The sequence below is a fragment of the Chiloscyllium plagiosum genome, chromosome 32 (genome assembly GCF_004010195.1).
Source record: "Chiloscyllium plagiosum isolate BGI_BamShark_2017 chromosome 32, ASM401019v2, whole genome shotgun sequence".
NCBI lineage: Eukaryota > Metazoa > Chordata > Chondrichthyes > Orectolobiformes > Hemiscylliidae > Chiloscyllium > Chiloscyllium plagiosum.
In genome coordinates, this window is record NC_057741.1 from 24,061,481 (window position 1) to 24,085,512 (window position 24,032).

General features: G+C 40.9%; 1 protein-coding gene across 5 annotated transcripts in view; it reads left to right on the top strand.

Moving 5' to 3' along the window:
• The first annotated feature begins 653 nt into the window (after positions 1 to 653).
• The window catches only part of LOC122539419 (leucine-rich repeat-containing protein 27-like), a 48,712-nt gene continuing 25,333 nt past the window's right edge, over positions 654 to 24,032 (top strand). The window contains exons 1-5 of one of the 5 annotated variants that reach the window (XM_043674237.1): positions 659 to 1,935; positions 11,690 to 11,820; positions 16,337 to 16,395; positions 16,581 to 16,733; positions 20,196 to 20,412. In XM_043674237.1, coding sequence (XP_043530172.1) covers positions 1,735 to 1,935; positions 11,690 to 11,820; positions 16,337 to 16,395; positions 16,581 to 16,733; positions 20,196 to 20,412 — 761 coding nt within the window. In that variant the 5' untranslated portion in view covers positions 659 to 1,734. Of the gene's footprint in view, positions 1,936 to 11,689; positions 11,821 to 16,336; positions 16,396 to 16,580; positions 16,734 to 20,195; positions 20,413 to 24,032 lie in introns of all 5 variants that reach the window. The other 4 variants (XM_043674238.1, XM_043674239.1, XM_043674240.1 and 1 more) reach the window with 4 other exon arrangements.

The window sequence follows — 24,032 nt, forward strand, 5'->3', positions numbered from 1 at the left end:
GGGGGCAACAATTTGAAACAAGGGGTCTTCCATTTAAGATGGAAATGACGGGAATTTTCTTCTCTCAGAATGTCTTGGGAGAAATACATACTATACTTTTTACCATAGTGACTGAATTTCAATTGATGTGAATCCCCTGGGGAATGGTGTCGGAGAGTTTTGGGAGCATGGAATGAGAGTTGGCCTTTGTTGGTTTGGTGCTCATGACTCCAAAATATCTCTCAATTGGAATCCCAGTCCAATCTTTCAGAAGCCTTGGCCTTCAATCTGTGGAATTCTCTTCTCAGACTGGTGAAGGCAGACTCATCGAATATTGTTAAGGCAGACATAGAGAGATTGTTAAATAACAAGATCCTCAAAGGATATAGGCTGTAACCAGGAGAGCAGGTTGACAGCAGAATCAAATCAATCACAATCTTCTCAGATGGTGAGTAAGCTTGAAGGGCCAAATGGACGAATTCAGTTCAAACTTTTAGGTTTGTATGAATGTTTATATGCAACCACCTCAGCTTATATGCTGCTGAAATCCTCACCCATTCCTTCATTAGCTTTTAGACTTGACAATTCCAATTCATTCTTGTTTGCTGTCCCATCTTCTACCCCAACAAACCAAACATCAACCTGAAGTCTGCATTGTGTGTTTTAACTCATAGGAAGCTCTGTTCACCTATCGCTGTTTGCCGACCTACATTGGGAACTGGACAAGCAATACCTTGATTCGAAATAAAGAATAGCAGATGCTGGAGATCTGAAACAATACATAAATTGCTGGAGAAACTCCGCAGTCACTGCACACAAAATGTTAAATGTATTTTCGACTCAGAAATGCTGTCACACCCGACTTTCTCCAGCAATTTGTTTTTTTTTGTCTTGATATTAAAATTCACATCCTTGTTTTCAAATCCCTAAGAAGCATTGTCTTTAAAATAAAATCGGTGTAATCTCCACAGCCATCTATGATGCCTGTACGGACTTAATTCTGACCTCGTGTCTTCCCTCTTTAAGTTGAGACACCATCAGAGGCCTTGTGTTCCGGTGACGAGGCGCCAAGCCTTGGAATTCCCTCCTTCAAGACAATCCCTAAAACTTTGGCCAGCTGGCTTAATTTTCTCCTCCTGTGGCTCGCTCTCGGACTTTCCTCTGAAAACGTCCCCGCGAACGTTTCACTTGCTTAGAGGCGCTACCTAAATGCAAGGCGCTGCGGTGGCTGCACAGCCGTGATTGTGATGTTATAAGAGGTGGGGGAACAGGTTGAGGTGCCTCCGGGGGGATAGAGAAACACGCTGTGGTCAGTGTTCCCTGATATTTCCACAATGTGTGTCTGTATGGGGCCAGTCTCCATGTCATTCAGAGGTGGTGTTCAGCGGCTGGTTGCAGGAGAGCTGACAGCGACAACGTTACAGGAATCTCCATGGTGACTGGGGCTTTGCTGCAACATTGAAAGGAGGGGAGGTTGCAGGAGGGAGGGATATGTCTATTGCTCCCGGAACCGACTAAATAGTAGCATTTCTTTTCCATTGACTGCGGCTTTTTTCTGTTTCAAAACTGACTTCAGTAAAATCCAAAGTAAAATCCCCCCCACCATTCCGGAGATTTTTGTTATCTTAAGACCCAGAAATCGCTTTCCCTTTATTCCCTATGTTCTGTTTGGTCAAGTCAATAGCCTGCGCTAACTAAAACTCTCATATGGGGTGAGCGCGTTGGATTGCTTCAGTTTCATTGGTGTAGCGCCCCATGAATACGAGCCTGGAGCAGCCTGTCGTCCGCTCCGGCTCCGGGAGAATACCTGAAACTCGGCACTTCTGCACCCCCGTAACGGATTATGGCGAGGCGGCAAGTGGAGAGCTACACGATGTCTGGTGCAGTGACAAGTCACTTGATCTTTGCAGGAAAGACCTCACCTGCCTCAGGTGTGACATGCCAAGATGTATCGAGGTAAATTGGTTTCTCTCTTTTCCATCGCCAATTTGTTTGTTCTGCACTTTATTGTTCCTTTGCACTTTTATTCTAACGCTATAAAGCTAAGTTTAGAGAAGAGCTCCAACTAATTGTTGTTTCCTTTCGAACATCGAACAAGTTTCCCTTCTCCAAATGTCCTCATTTCTCAATTTATCTCCATTATAATTCATCTAAACAGTAGGAGGAAACGCCATTTTAAGCAAGGCATGTTTCTGCTGAATATGATCGTATGTTTAGGTCAGTGCACATTGAACCATGATGTGGAGGTGCCTGTATTGGACTGGGAGTAGACAAAGTTTAAAAATCACACCTAAGATTTAGTCCAACAAGTCTATTTGCAAGCACAAGCTTTCGGAGCACTGCTTCTTCTAGCTAGTGGGGCAGGATGCATATCAGGAATATTGATCCAGCAGCCTGATAAAAGTTCGGACCCAGGTATTCAGTGATTGAGGTTCCAAAATAACCCAGGAAGCACTGGGGGAAATACTATAAGATCCGATTGAAAATCCATGCTGTATTACTCAGTGAAATCTGGTTGGAATCTCCTAAATTTAACAGATTTATGATGTGACAAAACTTGTCAACTATGTGCATGATATATGAAGTAGGATTGAGTTTTGGAAGTGTAAATATACGTCATCTGCGAATAGTCTTAATGGCCAAAATTTGTAATATTTGTCAACTGCTTTCACTCTAACTTTATCCTTGCAATTAGTTCCATTCATTTAGCCTTGCCCTGCATTCGCCATTTAAAATTATGTCACTCCCTGATATTACCAACAGGAATATTGTTCCAATTGTTGTACAACCTCAAGGAAATACAATGTTTAATCAAAAATCTCTTTATTTGCACAGCTATAAGTACTTTCCTCCCCTTTTTTGCTTGATTCATAGCTGACTAGGGAAGGCTAAGGTGATACAGGACATTGGTGAGGCCTCTTCTGGAGTATTATGTCCAGTTCTGGTCGCCCTATTATAGAAAGGATAGGAGAGGGTTCAGATGAGATTTACCACACAGTTGCTGAATATGTAAGGTTTGAGTTATAAAGAACGACATGACATTTCTTTCACTGGAGGGTGGTTGAGAAGTGACCTTATCGAGGTTTATAAAATCGTGAGGTGTAAATAGATAAGGTTAATGATAGATGTCTTTTCCTAGGATGAGGAATTCTAAAACTCGGGGGGCATAATTTTAAGGTGAGAGGGGAGAAATTTTTTAAAAAGACATGGGGGCAAATGCTTTACACAGGGGGTGGTTCGCATGTTGAATTAACTTCCTGAGGAAGTGCTGGATGCAGGCAGAGTTGAAACATTTAAAAGGCATGTAGATAAGTACAGGTCATTCTGCTATAACACACGTTTTGTTAACACAAATTTGCTATAATATGATTGATGAATTGGAGACACTTTTTAAAGCACAAAGTTTTAAAGTGTATCTTGGTTTTAACGTGATTCCAGCTCTGTTAGTTTAAATGATGCTGCTATTACACAACTTTCTTGTAACACAGGGTTGCACAAGAATTACCACGTTATAACAGAACTGACTGTACCTGAATAGGAAAGGTTTGGAGGGATATGGGCCAGGATTAAACAGGTGGGACTAGTTTAGTTTGAGATTATGTTCGGCGTGCATTGATTGCACTGAAGGGTCTGTTTCTGTGCTAGATGACTCTATGGCAGCTAGTAAACATGTCCTTCTGTACTTCAGCTGCAGGCGTGGTTTACTTACCGTAGCAGGTAATGCATATATTTTCCTGATCAACTTGTTTGGGGATATTATTGTGCACTTCTTGAACAGGAACCCAGGTTCTTCCTGGCTGAGAGATAGGGAACATTACCACTGTGCCACAAGAGTCCCTTAGCTGTCAAGGTAATCTTTAACCTGTAATTAACTTCACACGGAATGCAATTCAATACATCTACCCAAATCTTAGTTGTGAATAATGGGAGTGTCTTGGGCATCAAACAAAGGAGGAAAGCAGAATTTTGAATTAACGTTGCTGAGAGAAGTGGAGGAAAAAAAATGGACAGGTGGGTTGGTGATGGAATATGAACATGGACCCAAGACAGTGAAGGATGACAGCATGGAAAGGATCTTTGACATAAAGCCACTGGGACTCCTGTTGCCTCCAGGAGACTCAGTCTTTTAGGATCAGTAGAGTAAGCCTTGGAATGAATGTTAGAAAAAATCTGAACTTGCTTACTCCTTTTAAAGAAAAAGGGTGCAGTTGTACTTTGTGGATATTCTTCCTGATACATGCAATGAAATAGAATATGCCAGAGAAATTCAGCAGGGCTGGTAGCTTCTGTAGAGAGAGAAACCAAGGTAACATTTTGGGTCCAATATGATATCCGTTTGGAGCTGAAAGGATTGCAAAATGATGGGTTTGTGCTCTAGACAAAGAGGGAGTTGTAAGTGGAATAGGTGGTGAAAGTGCCCTAGAACAAAAGGCAAAGCGAGTATTACTGGTGCTAGAGGAGGGATATAGAATGGATGTTAGTAATGGAAAATAGGTTTGAGAGCAAAACAAGACACGGGGTAGTGATCATCAAAATGAAGGACAGTATTCCTGATCTGAAGTTGTTGAACTCAGTGTTGAGTCCTGAGGTTGTAAAGTGCTGAAGCAGAAAATGAGAATCTTTTCATCCGACTTTGCAAGAACGCTGCACCAGACCTAGGACAGAAATATTGGTATGAGGGCAAGATGCTATATTGAAATTGTCAGTGGTCATTCTTATGGACAGAGCTGAGGTGTTTCACAAAGTTGTCAATGCAGAGGAAACTGCATTGTAAGCAGTGAATACAGTACAAGTAAATTGCTTCACAAGATGTGGTCAGCATGGATAAGTTGGACTGAAGGGTCTGTTTCCATGCTGTCTATCTCTGTGATGATGATGCTATGTGTTTAGAACTTTGGACAGTGAAAAGGAGGAGGTAACGGAGCATTTTCTGTGATTGCATCATAGGAAGGAAGAGATGTTGGAATGTGATGAGTAACTAAGTGCAAATTGTTTAATTTGATAGATATTGTTATGAAGACAATTAGAATACTTGGTAGGGACTGGGAGGAATGTGGTCAGAATCATTGTGAAGCAGACTGGGAGAGTGGACCTGAGTGAGAGCTGGGATGTAAAAAGAATATGATTTTCTAGACTATAGTCTCCTCTGACTTGAAGGGGAACCAGTTGAAGCAGAGCAAATCTGGGGGTAAACAGTGGCAGTAGAGCTCCTCAATAAAAGCTTGAGAGTCGAAGCCCAGATTGAACTCATTTGCAGCAACTAAACCCCAATAGAACCCCAAATAGGATTCAGAGCAGCAGACAAAATTGACATTGGCACAAAACAGTAAGCTAAATGGTGGGTAATGGCTGAGTTGTTTCATCCACTTTATACTTGCATTAAGGAAAGGAAAGAGATTTAGCTTATTTTTAAAAAAGAAAACCTAATTATTTTTCTGTTTGTCTTATGGTATGTGTAGTTAAGGTGCATTAGTTGGGGGTAAATGTACGGTAGGAGGAAACGGGCCTGGGCGAGTTACTCTTCGGAGGATTGTTGTGGACTTGTTGGGCTGAAGGGCCTGTTTCCACACTGTAGAGAATTCTATGATTCTACGTAAGAGCTTTTTTCAACTAAAGGTATGGCAGGGGAATCAATCCTCGCTGCTGCATGGCCTTGAGGAATTGCCATCAATTTGACCCACTTGAGCAAAGTGCTTTGGAGCATGAGTGTCAGTTGCAAGCACTACAGTGAATCCATGAAGCTAAGAGCTAGGTGGATAATATGTTTTTTTGATATGATCACCATGCCACTTAAGGAAGTGCAGTCAGGGAAGGAAGGTTAGACTGGTAGTCAGGGAAATCCCAGTGTGATGACATATGCCTTTAAGAGGTAGATATAGAATACAAATTAATAGCAGAAAATAGGTTTGAGAGCAAAGCAACACATGGGGTGGTGGCTATCAAAATAGAGGACAGTATTTACGATATGAAGTTGTTGAACTCAATGTTGAGTCCTGAGGTTATAAAGTGCCGAGGTAGAAAATTATATGCTTTTCTGTCCTGTCTTTTTTTTTAATGAAGAGAGATTGAGACAGAGGTAGTGAGCAGTCTGTTCCAAGCCAATAAGGTAAACAACTTATGAGGCCTTGGGCTTTTTTTAAAAGTTGGAACAATAGAAGCAGCCTGAATGGGTGGAGTCAGGCTCCCTCAAAAACAGGGTTTTAGTTTAGTTTTCAATAGTTGTTGGGGGTTTTACAAGTCTGGCGTGTTGTACCTGAACTGCAACGGGGCTAGAATCCTGTGGGGATGGGTGCTTTGCTGGTGTTGTTCGTGCGTAGTTTATACAATTTGACAGGGGAATGGGATATACAGTGAAGGTACAATAGTGAGTAGTCAACAGACAAATGTGGAAGAAAAGCCAAATTAGTCTGTGACATAAGGGAGAATGGCCAGTTTGAACGGTGTTTCTTTTAACACTAGGAGTCTTAAGAATTAGGTAAATGAGTTAACACATGTGACGCCATTGCTATTGTGGCGATGTGGTTGAGGGAGCTCATTATTCTGGGATGTATTGTTTTCAGGCAAGACAATGAAGGCTGTAAAAGAGGAATTGGGATGCAATATTGATGACAGAGTCAATTACTGCAATAAAGAGGGATGATATCACAGAAGACTCTTCAATTGAGGCAATATGGATAACACTTAAAAACAAAAATGAGACCATTGTTGTGCATGTACTATAGACACCAAACTGTCAGGAAGATGTGGAAGGGTAAATAATTTCAGAGTATTCTAAAAGTAATAGGGTAGTAATAATAGGGAATTTTAACTTCCCAATATTAGCTGGGATAGACATCGGGGGCTGGTAATACCTTTTAATGCTTTTTAAGAGAGCATGCAGGAAGTCCTACAACAGAGCTGTATCTAATTTTAGGGAACAAAGCCAGGCAAATAGTAGAAGTGTCATGAGGAAAGCATTGCGGGTGATCGTGACCGTAATTCAGAAAGATTTAAGTTAGTCATGGAAAAGGACAAGAATGGTTCAGAAATAAAGGTTATGAGTTGGAGCAAGGCCAGTAAGAGAGGTTCTGTGAACAGCTACTTGTAGGAGAACCTACATCGGACAGCATCAAAAAGGAAATAGTGAAAGTGCAGGTCATCATGTACCTGTACAGGTGAAGAGTGGGACCAAAAACACCAGAGAATCCTGGATCGTGAAGAATGTACAGAATTTAATAAGAAAATAAGAAGGGATGCTTAAGTAAATAGTAAAGTCGCCATGGTCATACCTGACTATACGGTTGCTTTCTCATTAGAGAGAGATGACTGGTGGTGTTTTAACACTTGAGTCACCATGCCTCAGGCAAGGAGAGAGATTGAGAAGGAGAATCCTTCATTGTAACTTTAGCTGGTGTGGAGATTGCACCCAAGCTGTTAGCATCACTCAGCATTGCAAACCAGCCATCTAACCAACTCATAGAGTCATTAGAGTCAAACAGCATGGAAACAGACCCTTCAGTCCAAGTAGTCCATGCTGACCAAGATTTCTAAACAAAACTAGTCCCGTTTGCCTGCGTTTGGTACATATCATTGTAAACCTTTCCTAATCATGTACCAGTTCCAAATATCTTGTAAATGTTAAAACTGAACCTGCATCTACCACTTTCTCTGGCAACTTATTCCATGTGCAGAGGTACCTCGATTATCCGGCATTTGATTATCTGAATTTGGATTATCCAGCAAGATCGCAAGTTCCCAATGCTTGGCTAAACTGTGTTGTCTGGCGTTCGATTATCCGAATTTTGATTATCTGAAAAATTACTCCCCATCCGTGACGTTCAGATAATCGAGGTCCCTCTGTATGTGCCACCCTCTGTGCCAAAAAAGTTGCCTCTTGGGTCTCTCTTAAATCTTTACTCTCTCACCTTAAAACTATGCCATCATGTTTTAAATTTCCCGACCTAGTGAAAAGATCTTATCTATGCCTGTCATGATTTTGTAAACCTCCGTACGGCCACCCCTCACACTCCTACACTCTGGAGAGGGAAGTCCCAGCCTACTCAACCTCTAATTATAACTCAAATGCTCCAGTCTTGGTAACACTTTGCACCCTTTCCAATTTAATAATATTCTTCTTATAGCAAGGTGACCAGAACTATACATAGTACTCTAAAAGTGGCCCCACCAATGTCCTGTATTGCCACAATCTGACATCCCAGTTCCTATACTCAATGGTCTGACCAATTAAGGCAAGCATGACAAATGCTGCCTTCACCACCATGTCTACCTGAGCTAACTGACTGCCTTTCTAGTTACAAATTACTCAGAACTTAGAATTGTAAAGAAAATAAATGAAAATCCAAAAGTATTTCAGAAGTTAATTAGGGACAAGAGGATAACCAGGAGACTTATTTATGGAATTCCAATATGGAATTTTTTTTTTATTCATTCATAGGACATGGGCATTGCTGTCTGGGTCAACATTTATTGCTCTAATTGCCCTTGAGAAAATGGTGATGAGCTGCCTTCTTGAACCGCTGCAGTCCACCTGCTGCAGGTTGACCCACAGTGCCATTAGGGAGGGAATTTCAGGATTTTGACCCAGCAACACTGAAGGAACAGTGATATATTTTCAATTCAGGATGGTGAGTGACTTGGTGGGGAACTTACAGGTGATGGTGTTCCCATGTACCTGCTGCTCTTGTCCTTCTAGATGGAAGTGGTCGTGAGTTTGGAAGGTGCTGTGAGGATCTTTGGTGAATGGTAAGCTGTGGATGGAGTTGGCAGCCATAGGTGATGTTTCAAATAATTACATCTATGTTCATAATAGAGAAGAACAATGTAGGTATAGAAGTTAGGAAAAGAGACTGTGATGTACTTGAACAAATTACAATTGAGTTGAAGGCGGTATTAGAGGTTTCAGTATACTTAAAACTGGATTAGTCCCAAAGCCCAGGTGAGATATATGGGAGGCAAGCAAGGAGATTGTAGGAGTCCTGGCATTAATTTCCAAATCCTATCTGGACACTGAAGGTATGTCAGAGTATTGGAGTACAGCTAATGTGATCAAAAAAGGTGATAGGGATAAACCAGACCAAGGAACCATAGGTCTGTGAGTCTAATGTCAGTGGTAGGAAAATTATTATAAAATAGTCCAAGCTACAGATTTAATCACCAATTGGAGAGATAAGGACTAATTAAGGATAGTCAGTATGTCCTTGTCAGGAGGAGAATCTATCTGACAAGTTTGAGTTTTTTGAGGAGGTGACTAGATGTGTAGATGAGGGCAGTACAGTGGATATAGTTTACATGCTCATCAGTAAGGATTTTGACAAGCTTCTGCATGGGAGAATGGCCAAGAAGCTAAGAGCCAATGGGATCCAGGGTAATTTGGGCAAATTGGATCCAAGGAGAAAGTGAGGACTGCAGATGCTGGAGATCAGAGCTGAAAATGTGTTGCTGGAAAAGCGCAGCAGGTCAGGCAGCATCCAAGGAGCAGGAGAATCGACGTTTCGGGCATGAGCCCTTCTTCAGGAATCGTGGGAGGATTGGAAAGAGAAGTTGTTCAGAGTGAGGACCAGTTCAGTCAGTCGAAGGAGGGTGTCAGTGAAAGGGTACTGGTTGGTACGGCGGGAAAGGAAGAAGCGGAGGGCTTTGAATCCTTCGTGATGGGGGATGGAGGTGTACAGGGACTGGATGTCCATGGTGAAGATAAGGCATTGGGGACCGGGAAAGCGAAAATCATGGAGAAGATAGAGGGTGTGGGTGGTGTCCCGAACGTAGGTGGGGAGTTCTTGGACTAAGGGGGACAGGACCGTGTCGAGGTGTGCAGAGATGAGACAATGGGTCAGCCGGGGCCGTCAAGTTTGTGGATTTTGGGCAGGAGGTAGAAACGGGCGGTGCAGGGTTGTGGGACTATGAAGAAGGGCTCATGCCCGAAACGTCGATTCTCCTGCTCCTTGGATGCTGCCTGACCTGCTGCGCTTTTCCAGCAACACATTTTCAGCAAAATGGATCCAAAGTTGGTTTCTTGGTAGGAGGCAGAGGGTGATGTTCAAAGGTTGTTTTTGTGACTGAAGCCTGTACTCAATGACATACCATAGGGTTTGGCGCTGTGTCCCTTGCTGTTTGTAGTACATATTAATGATCTAGACATAAATGTAGGAGATTTGATCAGTAAGTTTGCAGACATGAAAATTGATATTGTAAGTAGTAAGGAGAAAAGCCTTCTACTACATGAAGATCTAGATTGGCTGTCAAATGGGCTGAACCATGGCAAATTGGAACTTAATCCTTCAAAGTATGAGTTGATGCATTTTGCTTGGACCAATAAGGCAAGGGAGTGCATGATGAATGGTCAGACCCTAAGAAGTACAAAAGAGCAGAGGGACTTTTATGTTCATGTCCACAGATCCCTGAATACACCAGGACAGTTATATAAGGTGGTTAAGAAAACATATAGGATACTTGTCTTCATCAGTTGAGGCATTGAATACAAGAGCAGGGAGGATATAATAGAGCTGAATATGAGATAGGCCATGGATGGACTAGTGTGTGCAGTTCTACTCCCAACATTATAGAAAGGTTGTGATTGCAGTGGACGCGGTGAAAAGGAAATTCACCAGGATTTTGCCTGGGCTGAAGCAAGGCGGTTTTGAAGTGATAGGCAAAGTTGTTTTCATTGGAGCAAATAAGACTAAAGGAGGGACCTGACTGAAGTGGACAAAGCTATGAGGGACATAGATACTGTAAATGAGAATAATTTTTTCCCCTTAATAGAAGGATCAATAGCAGAGGGCATAGATATAAGGTAAACAGGTTTAGAGGAGATTTCCAGAAGATTTATTTTACTCAGAGGGCAGTGGGCATCTGGAACTCTTCCTGAAATGTTGATAGAGGTGGAAACCATCACAATGTTTTAAAAAGATTTTAAATGATCACTTGATGTGCCACAGCATCGAAGAATATGGGCCATCTGAAAATGGGACAGAGCTGATAGGTGCTTGATGACTGGTGTAAACATGATGGGCTAATGGGCTACTTTCCATGTAGTAAAACTCAGACAGATAGATCTGTCTCCTCTGAGATCCAGAGCTGTTCTGCCTCTCCTCAACCAAGTTTTTATGACATTAGCAGTTTGGATAGAGCTAAATACTGTCTTCAATATTAACTATTTAAGAATCATTGCCTCATACAACAATCTTCAGTTAGAAATAGGACCTGTCTCCTGTCAACAGGATAGTTTCATTCTTCAGCATTGTGTCAAACCATGTTTCCATTTATCTCTTATTAAATGTCATCATCACATCTGCTATTTAATGGTAGTCACAACCCCCCAAAGGTGACTTCGTCAATAGATTTTAAGAATTGGAACAGTCTTTTTCATGCAAAGGAGCCAGATAAAAGCATTTCTCTATTAAGCTCTATTGTAGGTAAGAGTGTGCCCCACTACCTACCAACTTCTCTGCAGGGGGGAATAATTTCCATTAAATTTGACGCCATCAGTCAAAGTTATATGCTATTTTAAAATTTATTTTATTTAATTTGTTTATTTTTGTATAATTTTGTCTGCATTTATGTTGCCTATCTGCTTAGATGTCCGTCTTAACATGCTATAAATCCATTTTGGACAAACCTATGTGCATTTGCAGTGTAGTAAAGTTGATAAACTGGTCAACATTTTTAACTTGTTTTGATAATTCCTAGTATAAATGGCTCTGCTCTCCTACAGCATCTGTATCTGGAGGGCAACTTGCTTCAGGAGTTGCCAGGCGAATTGTTTGATCATCTGCCACAGTTAGTGTGGTTGGACTTGAGAAAGAATAGACTGCAGAAGCTACCTGCTAGAATTGGAACTCACAGGTATGGATCCAGGATTCGAAAACTAATTGATCCTTCATATCCTAAAGGACATATTGGCCCAAATTCCCTTGAGTCTTTGTATAAATGTACTGGAGAGGAACCCCACCCCTCAGCTGCCTATCCTGTCTTGAATGTGAGGAAAGGAATAATTTGTATAGCTGGGGAATATGCAACAGCAGTGTTTGTCTAAAATTATCAGCAGGCATGTCAAAGTGATCCAATGCTGCCCAAATGACCGAATTGGTACCAAAGAATCTGATCTTCAGATCTCATGATTTGGAGCAAATGGGCTTCTTTCCCAAGAAGATGTTTAAGTCATTGATGGGACAGTCCTTGACAGTCATTAACGGGACACTAACCATTAGATATAGGAGCAGAACTAGTCCATTCTGCCCAATAAGTCTACTCCACGATTCAATCATGACTGATATCTTTCTCAATTCTTCTGCCTTCTCCCCATTACCCTTGATCCCCTTACTACCTATCTTAAATACAGAGGAACCCCGATTTTCCGAAGGACTCGGGCGGAGAGTATTTCGTTTGGTTAATCGAATGCCGGATAACATAGTTTAGCTGAATATCGGGACCTTGTGATCTTGCCAGATAATCTGATATTCGGATAATCAAGGTTCCTCTGTACATTCAATGACCTGGCCTTCACAGTCTTCTGCAACAATGAGTTGCACAGATTAACCACCTTCTAGCTGAAGAAATTCCTCCTCATCTCAGTTCTAAAAGGGTGACCCTTCACTCTGAGATTGTGCCGTCAGGTGCTTGTCTCTCCTACTAATGGAGACATCTCCACGTCCACTGTATCCAGGCTTGTCTGTACGTTAAAGCTGGATTCCCCCATAGCCTTCTCAACTCCATCAAGTACAAACCCAGAGTCCTCAACTGCTCCTCATTACACATTCTTGCAAATCTCCTCTGGTCAAATGCTCTAACATCCTCCCTTAGGTACACATCCTAAAACTGCTCACAATATTCCAAATGCGGTCTAACCAGAGTCTTTTAGAGCCTCAGCAGTACATCTCTGCTCTTGTATTCTAGCTCTAGAATTGAATGCACACTTGCATTTGCCTTCCTAATTGCCAACTGAACCTGCACGTTACCCTTCAGACAATCCTGAACAAGGACACCCAATTAGAAAATAATCCACGCCTCTACTCTTCCTACCAAAGTGCATAACCTCATACTTTCCCACATTGTATTCCATCTGCCACCCCTTTGCACACTCTCCTCACCTATCCATGTTCTTCTTCAGCCTCCCTGCTTCTTTAACACTGCCTGTCCCTCCATCTTTCTTTGTGTCATCTGAAAACTTAGCAATAATGCCCTCAGTTCCTTCATCCAGATCATTAGTGTGTAACATGAGTAGTTGTGGTATCAACAAGAAACCCTCCAGAACTCCACTAGTCTCTGATGAATGTCCTGAAAATGACCCCTTTATCCCCACTCTCTGCTTTCCGCCAGTCAACCAATCCTCCATCCGTGCCAGTACTTTGGGCCTAACACTATGGGTTCTTATTTTATTCAGCAGCCTCCTGTGTGGTACTTTGTCAAAGGTCTTCTGGAAATATAAAAAAGAGTCTAACTTGCTCATTACCTCCTCAAACAATTCTAACAAATTTGTCAGGCATGACCTCTTCTTGATAAAACCATGCTGGCTCAGCTCTATTTTACCATGCTGTGTTATCTCATACTAAATGGATTCTAAAATCTTAACAATGACCAAGATCAAGCTATCCAGGCTTTATTTCCTGTCTTTTGCCTTCCTTCCTTCTTAAATACATTGTTATATTGGCCATTCTCCAGTCCTCTCGCACCACCTCTGACTCCAGTGATTCCTGACAGATCACTACCAGTGCCTTTAGAATTTCCTCAGCTATCTCCTTCAGAACTTGGGGTGCTAATGCTGAGCTGATGTGAGAGTTGGGGAAGATGGTATGTAGGGGGATTGCCACTGGAACAGTAAGCCAGAGATCCGGGCTCATGTTATGGAAGAACAAGTTTAAATCCCACCACAACAGCAGGTGGAATTTAAGTTAAATTAATTCTTAAAATCTAGAATATAAATCATCAATTGTTGTAAAAACCCATGTGGTTCACTATCATCCTTTACCTCACTGGCCTACACACAAGTCCAAATCCATAATGTGGGTAACTCCTCAATGGCTTTGGAATTGCCTTAGAAGACAATTCATGATAACATAAGTTGACTTTTCTAATGACAACCAGATTCCACCAAAGTGAAAATGAAGTGACTTAAGATTCATCGAGGGCACAAAGTGTAAACTTTGCTGAAAAAGTAGGATCTTCCCTTGAAAGTTAGTCGTCATATTCCTACTGGATCATAGAGCTGCTCTCTCTCATGATGCTGGTGAGGGTCACCACACCTTAGATGAGGGGAGAGTTTGTGAAGGAGAGTCAGTGTGGGATGAAAGCCCACACTGTTAGCATCAAAAATTGGCTATCCAACCAATTGAGCTAACCAACACCTCTCCTCCCCTTACCCAGAAACACTGCCTTAAAATGGGATTAGAAGAGATGGATGTTTGACCAGTGTGGACACGATAGGCATGATGGGCCTCTTTCAGTGCTGTAAAACCCAATGGTTAGCCAGAGTGGGGACTGGTGGAAATAAGAAGTGTGTACTCACTTTCTTCTTTCAATGGTTTCTATATACAAAATGTATATCTTGTATACTTTAAGAATACCTTGAGCATTTAGAAAGCAGACACAGGATCAGACAGAGTCAACATAGATTTATGAAGGGGAAATCAAGCTTGACAAATCTGTTGGAATTCTATCAAGATGTTGACAAGGGGGACCCAGTTGAAGTGGTATATTTGGACTTTCAGAAAGCATTTGACTTACTCTCACATAACAGATTATTGCGCAAGATTAAAGCGCATGGGATTGCAGTAAGTGTACTGAGATGGATAGGCAACTGCTTGGCAAAGAGAAAACAAAGAGTTGGAATTAGTGAGTCCTTTTCAAATTGGCAGACAATAAGTAGTGGGGTGCCACATGGATCGATGCTAGAACCCCAGCTATTCACAATACATATTATGATTTGGATGAGGGAACAAAATGTAACGTTTCAAACTTTGCAGATGATACCAAGTTGGGTGGGAGGGTGACCTGTGACGAGGATGTAGAGATCCACCAGCATGATCTGGACAGGTTGGGTCAGTGGGCAAATCAACGGCAGATGCAATACAATTTGGAAAAATGTGAGGTTATTCACTTTGGAGGCAAAAACAAGAAGGCAGATTACTACCTAAATGGCTGTAAATTGGGAGAGAGGAGTGTGGAGTGGGACCTGGGTGTCTTTATGCACCAGTCACTGAAAGTAAGCATACAGGTGCAGCAGGCGGTAAAGAAGGCAAATGGTATGTTGGCCTTCATTGCCAGAGGTTTCGAGTATAGGAACAGAGATGTGTTGTTGCAGTTATACAGGACCTTGGTGAGGCCACACCTAAAATATTGTGTGCAGTTTTGGTCTCCTTTTCTGAGGAAGGATGCTCTTGTGTTCGAGGAAGTGCAGCGAAGCTTAACCAGGCTGATTTCAGGATGGCGAGACTGACATGCGAGGAATGATTGACTAGATTAGATTTGATTTCGCTGGAGTTCAGACAAATGAGTGGGGATCTCGTACAGACATATACAATTCTAACAGGTCTAGACAGGGTAGATGCAGGGAGGGCCTTCCCGATGATGGGTGTGTCCAAAACTAAGGGTCACAGTCTGAGAATTTGTGAACGAAGGTGAGGAGACATTTCTTCACCCACAGAGTGGTGAGCCTGTGGAATTCATTACCACAGGAAGTAGTTGATGCCAAAACATTGGATGCATTCAAGAGGCAACTAGAAATAGCACTTGGGGCAAATGGGATCAAGGGTTATGGGGAGAAAGCAGGATTAGGCTATTGAGTTGGATGATCAGCCATGATCATGTTGAATGGTAGCACAGGCCCAATTGGCCTCCTCCTGCTCCTATCTTCTATGCTTCAATGTTTAAGTGCCCCTACTTGCAGCAACTCTGTTGCAGTTTCATGTAACTTTGCAAGAGGTACGTACCTAACAGCAAGCATCCCTGTATCACTGTTTCAGGAAGAATCGGCTTATGTTTGTATCAGTTTCACAACTGTCCTCTCATTCCTGAATCTGAGGTTATGGCTGCAAATCGTACTGCCTGATTTGAACAAGCCATCTAAGCTGAATCTTCATGGCAGTACACAAAGACTGTAGCAACAGTGAAGGTGCTATCACCCTCCACAAACTGTGCTCTTTTACCTAAGGCTTCATTTGGGAGATTATGAAACTGAGAGCCAAAAGAATTGCGTGGGGAAGAGGTAATAAAAATATCTCTTCTATTATATATTAAATACCTCTGCTATTTTATAGATTGTTGCAACATTTCTTAAATTTAAAGACTTGAGTTATATAAATAGCAAGATATTTTAGAGTTTTTTTTAACTGAGTAAAGACAATCAGGAAATTTTATTTTTCAGATGTCTTAGAACACTTTTGTTGGAGACAAACCCTCTCATAGAATTACCGATTGAACTAGGTAGGGATTATTATATAATTGTTTAAGAGTCAAACATTAATTTTAATGTCACTATTTTCATTTTATGGGAAGAAAACATGTGCTAAAATATTTCTGTTCATAAGAGTTACTTTATAAACCAGGAAAACTAAATAATATTATTTGCAGAATATGATATTAAATTCATGTTACTGTTTTGTTTTCAGGAAATGTACTATCTCTTAAAGCACTTAATCTGAGGAATTGTCCACTGCAGTTTCCACCTTTGGATATAGTACATTTAGGCACCAAAATTATTCTTTCATTTCTTAGACAGCATGCTACTCAGTTTATTTCTGAAACTCAAAATCAAGAAACAGGTAGGTATCTGAAAATATATTTTTGACTTTAAATTGTTAGAATTTAAATTGCAACTTTTTTGTATCTTCCAGCATTAATGTATTATTGTGTGTTTCTAATACGGAATCATTTTAATCTTTTGGTTGCCACTTTTAGTTCCTCAGAGTTGGTTAGAATACTTAGAAAGAAATTGCACTTCAGAAGGTGACCCATATTTATTTAATAAAGACAGAACAAAAGCAACAGAATTATAAGGATATTATTGTGGGGCTGGATGGAGTAGATCTACCTGTCTGGACTTCCAACAGTGGAGCAGTGAATTAACAGCAGACACAGATTTAAAGTGACTGATAGAAAGGCTAGATTGGTCATAAGGAAAACCATTTTCAGCCAGAGGGTGATGGGTGTCTGGAATTCACAGCCTGTTTTGGTAGTCGACGCAGAAACCCTCACTAGCTTCTTTTAAATGGTACCCAGATCTGCACCTGAACTGCTGTAACCTGCAAAACCATGGACCAGATACTGGAAAATGGATTAGAATGAGTGGCTAATTCTTCTTGCAGCTAACCGACACAATCGGCCGCTTTTTGTGCTGCAACTTTCTAATGGTTCCACAAAACAGCAGGTAGGGTTACTTGTCTAAAGAGCTAGGTGTGTGATGTTTGCAATGCTTTCAAACCAGGACAGACCAGAGAGATTATTTAATTCTGGGAGTTCAAGTTCATTAGCCAAAAACCGTTGCGAACTCTGAAAGTTTCTAAAAAAATCAATTTAATTAATCGGATCAAGGAAGAAATTGGAAATGAGGGATCATCAATCTAAAGATTGATTGGGTCCATCCCAGACAAGGCAATACAGAGAGATTGAGGATAGGGAAGTTCTCTGATTTCAATTTATTTGGATATTTGCTGTAAGTTGTAGTTTGGATCTTTTGTGGTATGAAGCTCAGCTAAAAGACGGTCTAAATAAATGTCAATTAGATACTCTATTCCATAAGCAGAGTAAAAATAAAGCCACTTTAATCATCATCATTGACCATTAAGGATATAGATCATAGAATCAGAGCATTTCAATACAAACCAAAGCCATTCAGCCCATTGTGTCTGCTCTCACTCTTTACATGAGCACTGTTGCCTGGTGCCAATCTCCTACTTTCTCCCCATACTTTTGTACATTAATTTTATCCAACTAATCATCCAATGCTGTCTTGAATGCATCAGTTGAACCTGCCTCCATCACTAGGCAGTGCATTTCATACTCGAATGACTTGTTGATTGAAAAGGATTTTCCTCACTTTACTCTTGCATCTATTGCAGATCACTTTAAAAGTTTAACTAAGGTTTAAACTCAGTTTGAATTAATTGTGAGGGAACAGAAGCTGAAAAAAAAGCCTCATTTGAATCTAGTGGAAGTGTCTATAGTCATGCGATAGTAACTTGACATTTTGCTTTGAAGAACAGCCGAATTCTCCAGGACGCTCTGACATACTATTGATCAGTCCTTACAGATGTAAATAACTTTATGATTGATTTGTTCTATAGAAGAATTACTGAATAAGTAAGGAGGAATATGTGAGTTTATAACATACATGTTATAGTGATTGTTTAGTTTAAGATTTTATTAATATACTATAACTTCTTTTTCTTAGTGAAATATTATGGTGTAGTCCTGTTGGCTCAACCAGTTGTCCAGCTTCATGTTTTAAGTGTTAACAGTTCCGAGTCAGATTTCTATGATGTGTACAATGAAGCCCCAGTGTGCACTGTAAATTACCTGCCATTTTAAGAGGAATTCTGGTGAAATCAAGGGTTATTTTGTTGCATGTTACTTAGGAGCATGAAAACGTGTCCAGTAATCCCTTTTTCAGTCATCAATCTGAGCCACTTACTCGCCAAATTCTTCAAACCTTTTCCATTTGGAGCCAAGACTAGTAACATTTCAATTCGTAACACTCTGATTAAAAAGGTTTGACATATATATGATTATAAGCTCATAAGATATAGGAGCAGAATTAGGCCACTCAGCTCATTGAGTCTGTTCTGCCATTCGATCATGGCTGAAATGTTTCTCAACCTCATTCTCCTGCTTTCTCTCCAAAACCTTTGATTTCCTTATCTTTCAATGTCATGGAAGAATACATTAATTTGTGTCTTGTCAAAAAAATCTTCATTGCTTTTATTTGTTTCCTATGATTTATCCAATCTAGAGTTTTCTTTCACAGTACATTATTGTAATAAATACATTTCTAAACTAGTTAGCCTTTTAAGAAACCCTATGCAGTAAACGTTCATTTATACAATCCCATTTATTTTTCTTCCATCAGCTATCTTTTCCCTAAACTCTTGATGCAAGACCGGCATGCAAACTGGGGGAAGAACACCTCATATTCTGCCTCGGAAGCTTACAATCATATGGCCTCAGCATAGAATTCACCAGCTTCCAAATCTCTCCATCCATCCCCACCTCATCCCAGGTCCAGCCCTCCCTCTCTGCCCCGCCCCGATGCTTTTTCCAGCTCACATTTTATCGACTTGTAATAAATACATCACCACAAAGGAAAAGGATGCATTTACATGATAAGTTTGGATAAATTAGATGCAATAGCTGATTGTCTCCCCGAATAGCAAGAACCAATAAAATCAGATCCAGTACACGTATGATTATTTTATACTTAGTTAGCAATTCACTTTAAATGGGAAGCACAGGACTCTGAATTATTACATAGTCCATATGCTAAAAAGGTATGATTTGTACATCTACCAATCTTTTGAATAGAATGATTGAGTCACCAAGTAAATTATGGCTCAGAGGGAGACTATTCTGCCCATGTTGGCTTCTGTGGAGCAATCCTTCTGCACCTCTTGCCCAAAATCTTAAATCTGCGTCCTTTAGTCTTTATGGCATCAGCTAATGGCAAGATGTTTTTTCCTTGTCTACCTTATCTAAGCCTATCAAAACCTTATGAATCTCTGTCAAATCTCTCCTTTGCTCCAAGGAGAACAGACCCAACTCTTCAGATCTAACTTTGTAACTGAAAGACTCCACCCTAGAAGCATTTCGGTGAATCTCCTCTGCCCTCTTTGAAGGGCCTTCATGTCTTTCCCAAAGTGTGGTGACCAGAACTGGATGCAATACTCCAGTTAGGACCTAACCAGAACTCTATGAAAGTTCAATACAGCTTCCCTGCTTTGGTACTTAATATTCAAAATAAAATCAGAAAATGCTGAAATTATTCTGTTAGTGAGAAGATGCCACATTACAAATGAATGTTCAAGTTTGTAATGCGTTTGATTTGAAATATTAAAATATTTCACCAAAATTGTCATCCTGTGGTTGGGAAGGTTGTTTTTAGCAATGTCTGCAGACATTTTTTTAACAATGGAAAATGGTTGTACTTTTTTTTCCATTTAGATTTTGTAGCTGTCAAAGTCTTCAGGAGCAATATAGAACACTTTTATTGTTGTTTCTGTTTTTTTCTGCAGATCCAATTCATCCCATTAAAATGGTAAAGCAGACCCTTAAGATAATAAAGATAAAAAATTCACTGGGGAATTGTTTTGAACAGCAGAGTGAAAAAAAGCTGCAAAAAGCAATGGAACCTCTAATGTCAGTGCGGGGCCATATGTTTTGCTGCAAGTCACCACCCAAACCTGTGCTCTGCAGCAAAATGAATATCATCAGAAATAATGTTCTACAAAGGTACAGAAAGTTTTGTCCTGTAACATAGCAATTGTTTGACTGCAATAACTGTAAATTGATTCCTGAAAGGGAAATGACAAGAAAATGTGAACTGAAGGGTAGTTTTTATAACTTGTCAAGTGTAGACTAGGACTTAAACAAATACCATTTGAGGTGTAGAAATAGTAAGAAAATCATAGAATCCCTACACTGTTGAAGCAGGTCATTCAGCCCATCAGGTCCACACCAATCCTTTGAAGGGCATCCCACACCACTGCCTTATAACCCTGTATATCCCATCGCTAATCCACCTAGCCTGCACATGCCTGGACACTATGGGCAATTTAGCATGGCCAATCCATCCAACTTGCACATCTTTGGACTGTGGAAGGAAACCAGAGCACCCATTGGAAACCCCCACAAACACGGGAGAATGTGCAAACTTCCACCGGAGAGTGGAATCAAACCCGGGTCCCTGGTACAGTGAAACAGCAGTGGTAACCACTGAGCTACCATGCCACCCTATGAGTTCCAAACGCATTGCAAACTCACTCATGTTACAATCTCACCAGTCAAGAATAAGCTCACAGGCCGGGTGTGTCCCGCAAAATAGCAAATGAAGATAGAAGGTGGTGTGCCCATCACTTTCCCATCACTATGCCATTCTCAGGCAGGGAGAAGGTGGATGATGGCCCTCCTGCCCACATGGCATTTGAGCCTCTTCTGTGACCGTGCAAAGGCACCAATCCCTTGGCCACTGGCATGGTGGTGGCTGGCCATTTGTCTGTTTATGTGACACGCCCCAGGTAAACTACGTCAGCCGCTCAGTTGATTCGTGGTGGGGAGACCATCTCCTACAGGCATCATGGAGGAACTCCTCGGTGGAAATGGCTACCTCTGCCCCTGCTGCTCCGACACCTCTGCCTTGCCAATTTCCCCTGACACCCACTGCCCCATGCACCTGATCCTGCCTGACTTATTGACCCTGGCGTCTCCAGTCTCCATTGAAGTGCCTGAGAGAACGGTGTTTTTTGTTTTGCATGATCCTCTTCCTCCAGCCACGGTCCCAGCACTTCTGAGGGAGCGTTGCTAAGTTGCAGGTGCTCAGTTTGACTGGCGGACCCCTCATGGGCGTATCTGTCATGAGGGAAACTACTTATTTGCCTGATGCCCTGTAAAATATATCAGAGGGTGCCACAAATGGCTGAGACGGGGTCTCCCCAGTTTTCCAACCCAGTGTCAGACCTCACCACCGTACTAAGAATTGTGTGACTCTCAGTCCTTTGTAATGCTGAATCGATCTTGATTCTCATTCATTTGTTGTACCTGACAGTTTTGTCACAAGACGACCTCTCATTGGCCCACAGTGCTAGGAAAGAAAGTACACCAGGGAAATACCATGCATCATTTAATTGACTTTGCTAAGTTGGATAGATTTTTTATCTAATGACTCATAATATGTAACATAAAGCAGAGAACACTGCAAAAATTAAAGCACAGTTATGCAGTGCTTACCAGCTTCAGCAGATGAATCAGCTTCTGATGGAAAACAAAGGTCACTGATCTGTGTCTCTCACAGCAGTAACCCACCAGATCACTTTTGCCATGACAATGAACTCTATAAATATCTTCACACAGGGGCTGTCATCTGGAAAGCTATGGAATTGGTTGCTAACAGTATTCTTGTTATGAAGAGCAGTCAGCTGGAATGTTTAAAATATGAAGGGAATCTGTTAGTCCCAAACATAAACCAGTCATCTACTACCAAACCTTTACTCCCTCTCCATTGAATTTGCCCATATTTGACCGATTACCTGTTGGAGAGAAGTTATGCTGCTGATCCCATCCAGATACTCTGGTGAAATCAGAGGAGATCGCAAATTTGGATTCTGGAGGTTTCAAAGATACGGGTTTTCTGTCGTGGATCTTTCTCTTTTTTAATTAGTTGTTTTCTACAACTCTATAATTCAATCCAGAGGAAGTGGTGCAGGCTGGTACAATTACAACATTTAAAAGACATCTGGATGGGTATATGAAGTAGCAGGGTTTAGAGGGATACGGGCCAAGTGCTGGCAAGTGGTACTAAATTACTTTAGAATATCCAGTTGGCATGGATGAGTTGGACCAAAGGGTCTGTTTTCACGCTATGATTTTAAGCATACCAAAATGTCAGACAGGATAAAATTAAATGGTCAGTCTGGCTTGCACGATACAGTCATGTCGTGTAAAGATACAGACGTGTTCCTTGATGAAACACCAATACCAGATCAAATACTAAAATCAAGGCAGATATCTAATTCCAAATGTTTTCTCTTGCACATGGTGCATTAAACATTAAACTCAGAGTTTGCATTCTGCAGGGAAACTACTTGTCTTTGAAGTTGATTTTCTGGAAATCTCTCAAACCTGAGGCTTTTTGTTCAAAATCCTTCTCTCCTGATGATTCAATGTTTGCTTTAAAATGTATAAATTCCTGCATTGATGGATAACAGTAGCATGCCAATTCCAATTTAAAGAGTTATAGTAAAAGGCCTAAGAGAGGTGACAACCCAGTGGTATTATAAATAGACTGATAACCTCGAGATCTGGTAATGTTCCAGTGACCCAAGTTTGAATACTTCCACAGCAGATGTTGGAATTCGAATTCAAGTTTAAAAATCCAGAATTAAAACTTTAATAACGACCACATTTCTATTGTTGGTTGTTGGAAAACCGCATCTGGTTCAATAATGTCCTTTAGGGAAGGAAAGTACTGTCCTTACTTGGTCAGGTCTAAATGTGACTCCAGGCTCACAATAATGTGGTTATCTCTTAACTGCACTCTGGGGAAATTAGGGTTGGGCAATAAATGCCAACCTAGCTAGCCACACCCTCACCCCATGAATGAATTTGTAAAAATAAAATCAACTACAATTTTTTTTATAATATATTTTTATTAAGAAAAAATAGATTTTTAAATATTACAACAAATTCAAAACAGTACAAAAATAGTACAAAACTAAACCCAAATAATAAAAACAATTCCCCGACCCACCCTCCTATAAGAATGTATAAACATATATAGAGAAGTATCAAATTAAAAAAAAACCTAAACTAGTTATTTAACTAACTAAATAAATACCTAACAACAAACAAACAAATAGTAATAACTCAGCCAAACGAAACACATACATTCACAGTTCCTCCTCCCTGGTTATTGGACTCCTGAAACACAATCGTTACGGCTATATAAAAGCCCTTGTTAGATAAATCTGTGTCCAGGTATTTCAAAAAGGGTTGCCATGTCTTGTAAAAATTCTCAGTTTTGTGGTGTACCGTATTTGTGAGAAAACCCAGGGGAATATGCTCCATAACAATCTTCCGCCAACCCGACAGGCCTGGGGTGGGGAGGGTTCTGATATCCAACCTAGCAAGATATTCTTCCTTGCACAGAATGTAAGAATATTGAAAGGTTTTGCCTTATGCGAGTCTGCAGGAAATAGAATGGGTAGGCCCAAAAGGAGCGAAATAGGGTCCTTCTCCACCCCTACACCTAAAATCCTCTCCATTGCACCCACCACAGCGCTCCAATATGTTTGAAGCCTGTCACAAGACCAAAGACAATGGGTAAGAGTGCCCGTACAGACCTTGCACTTGGGACA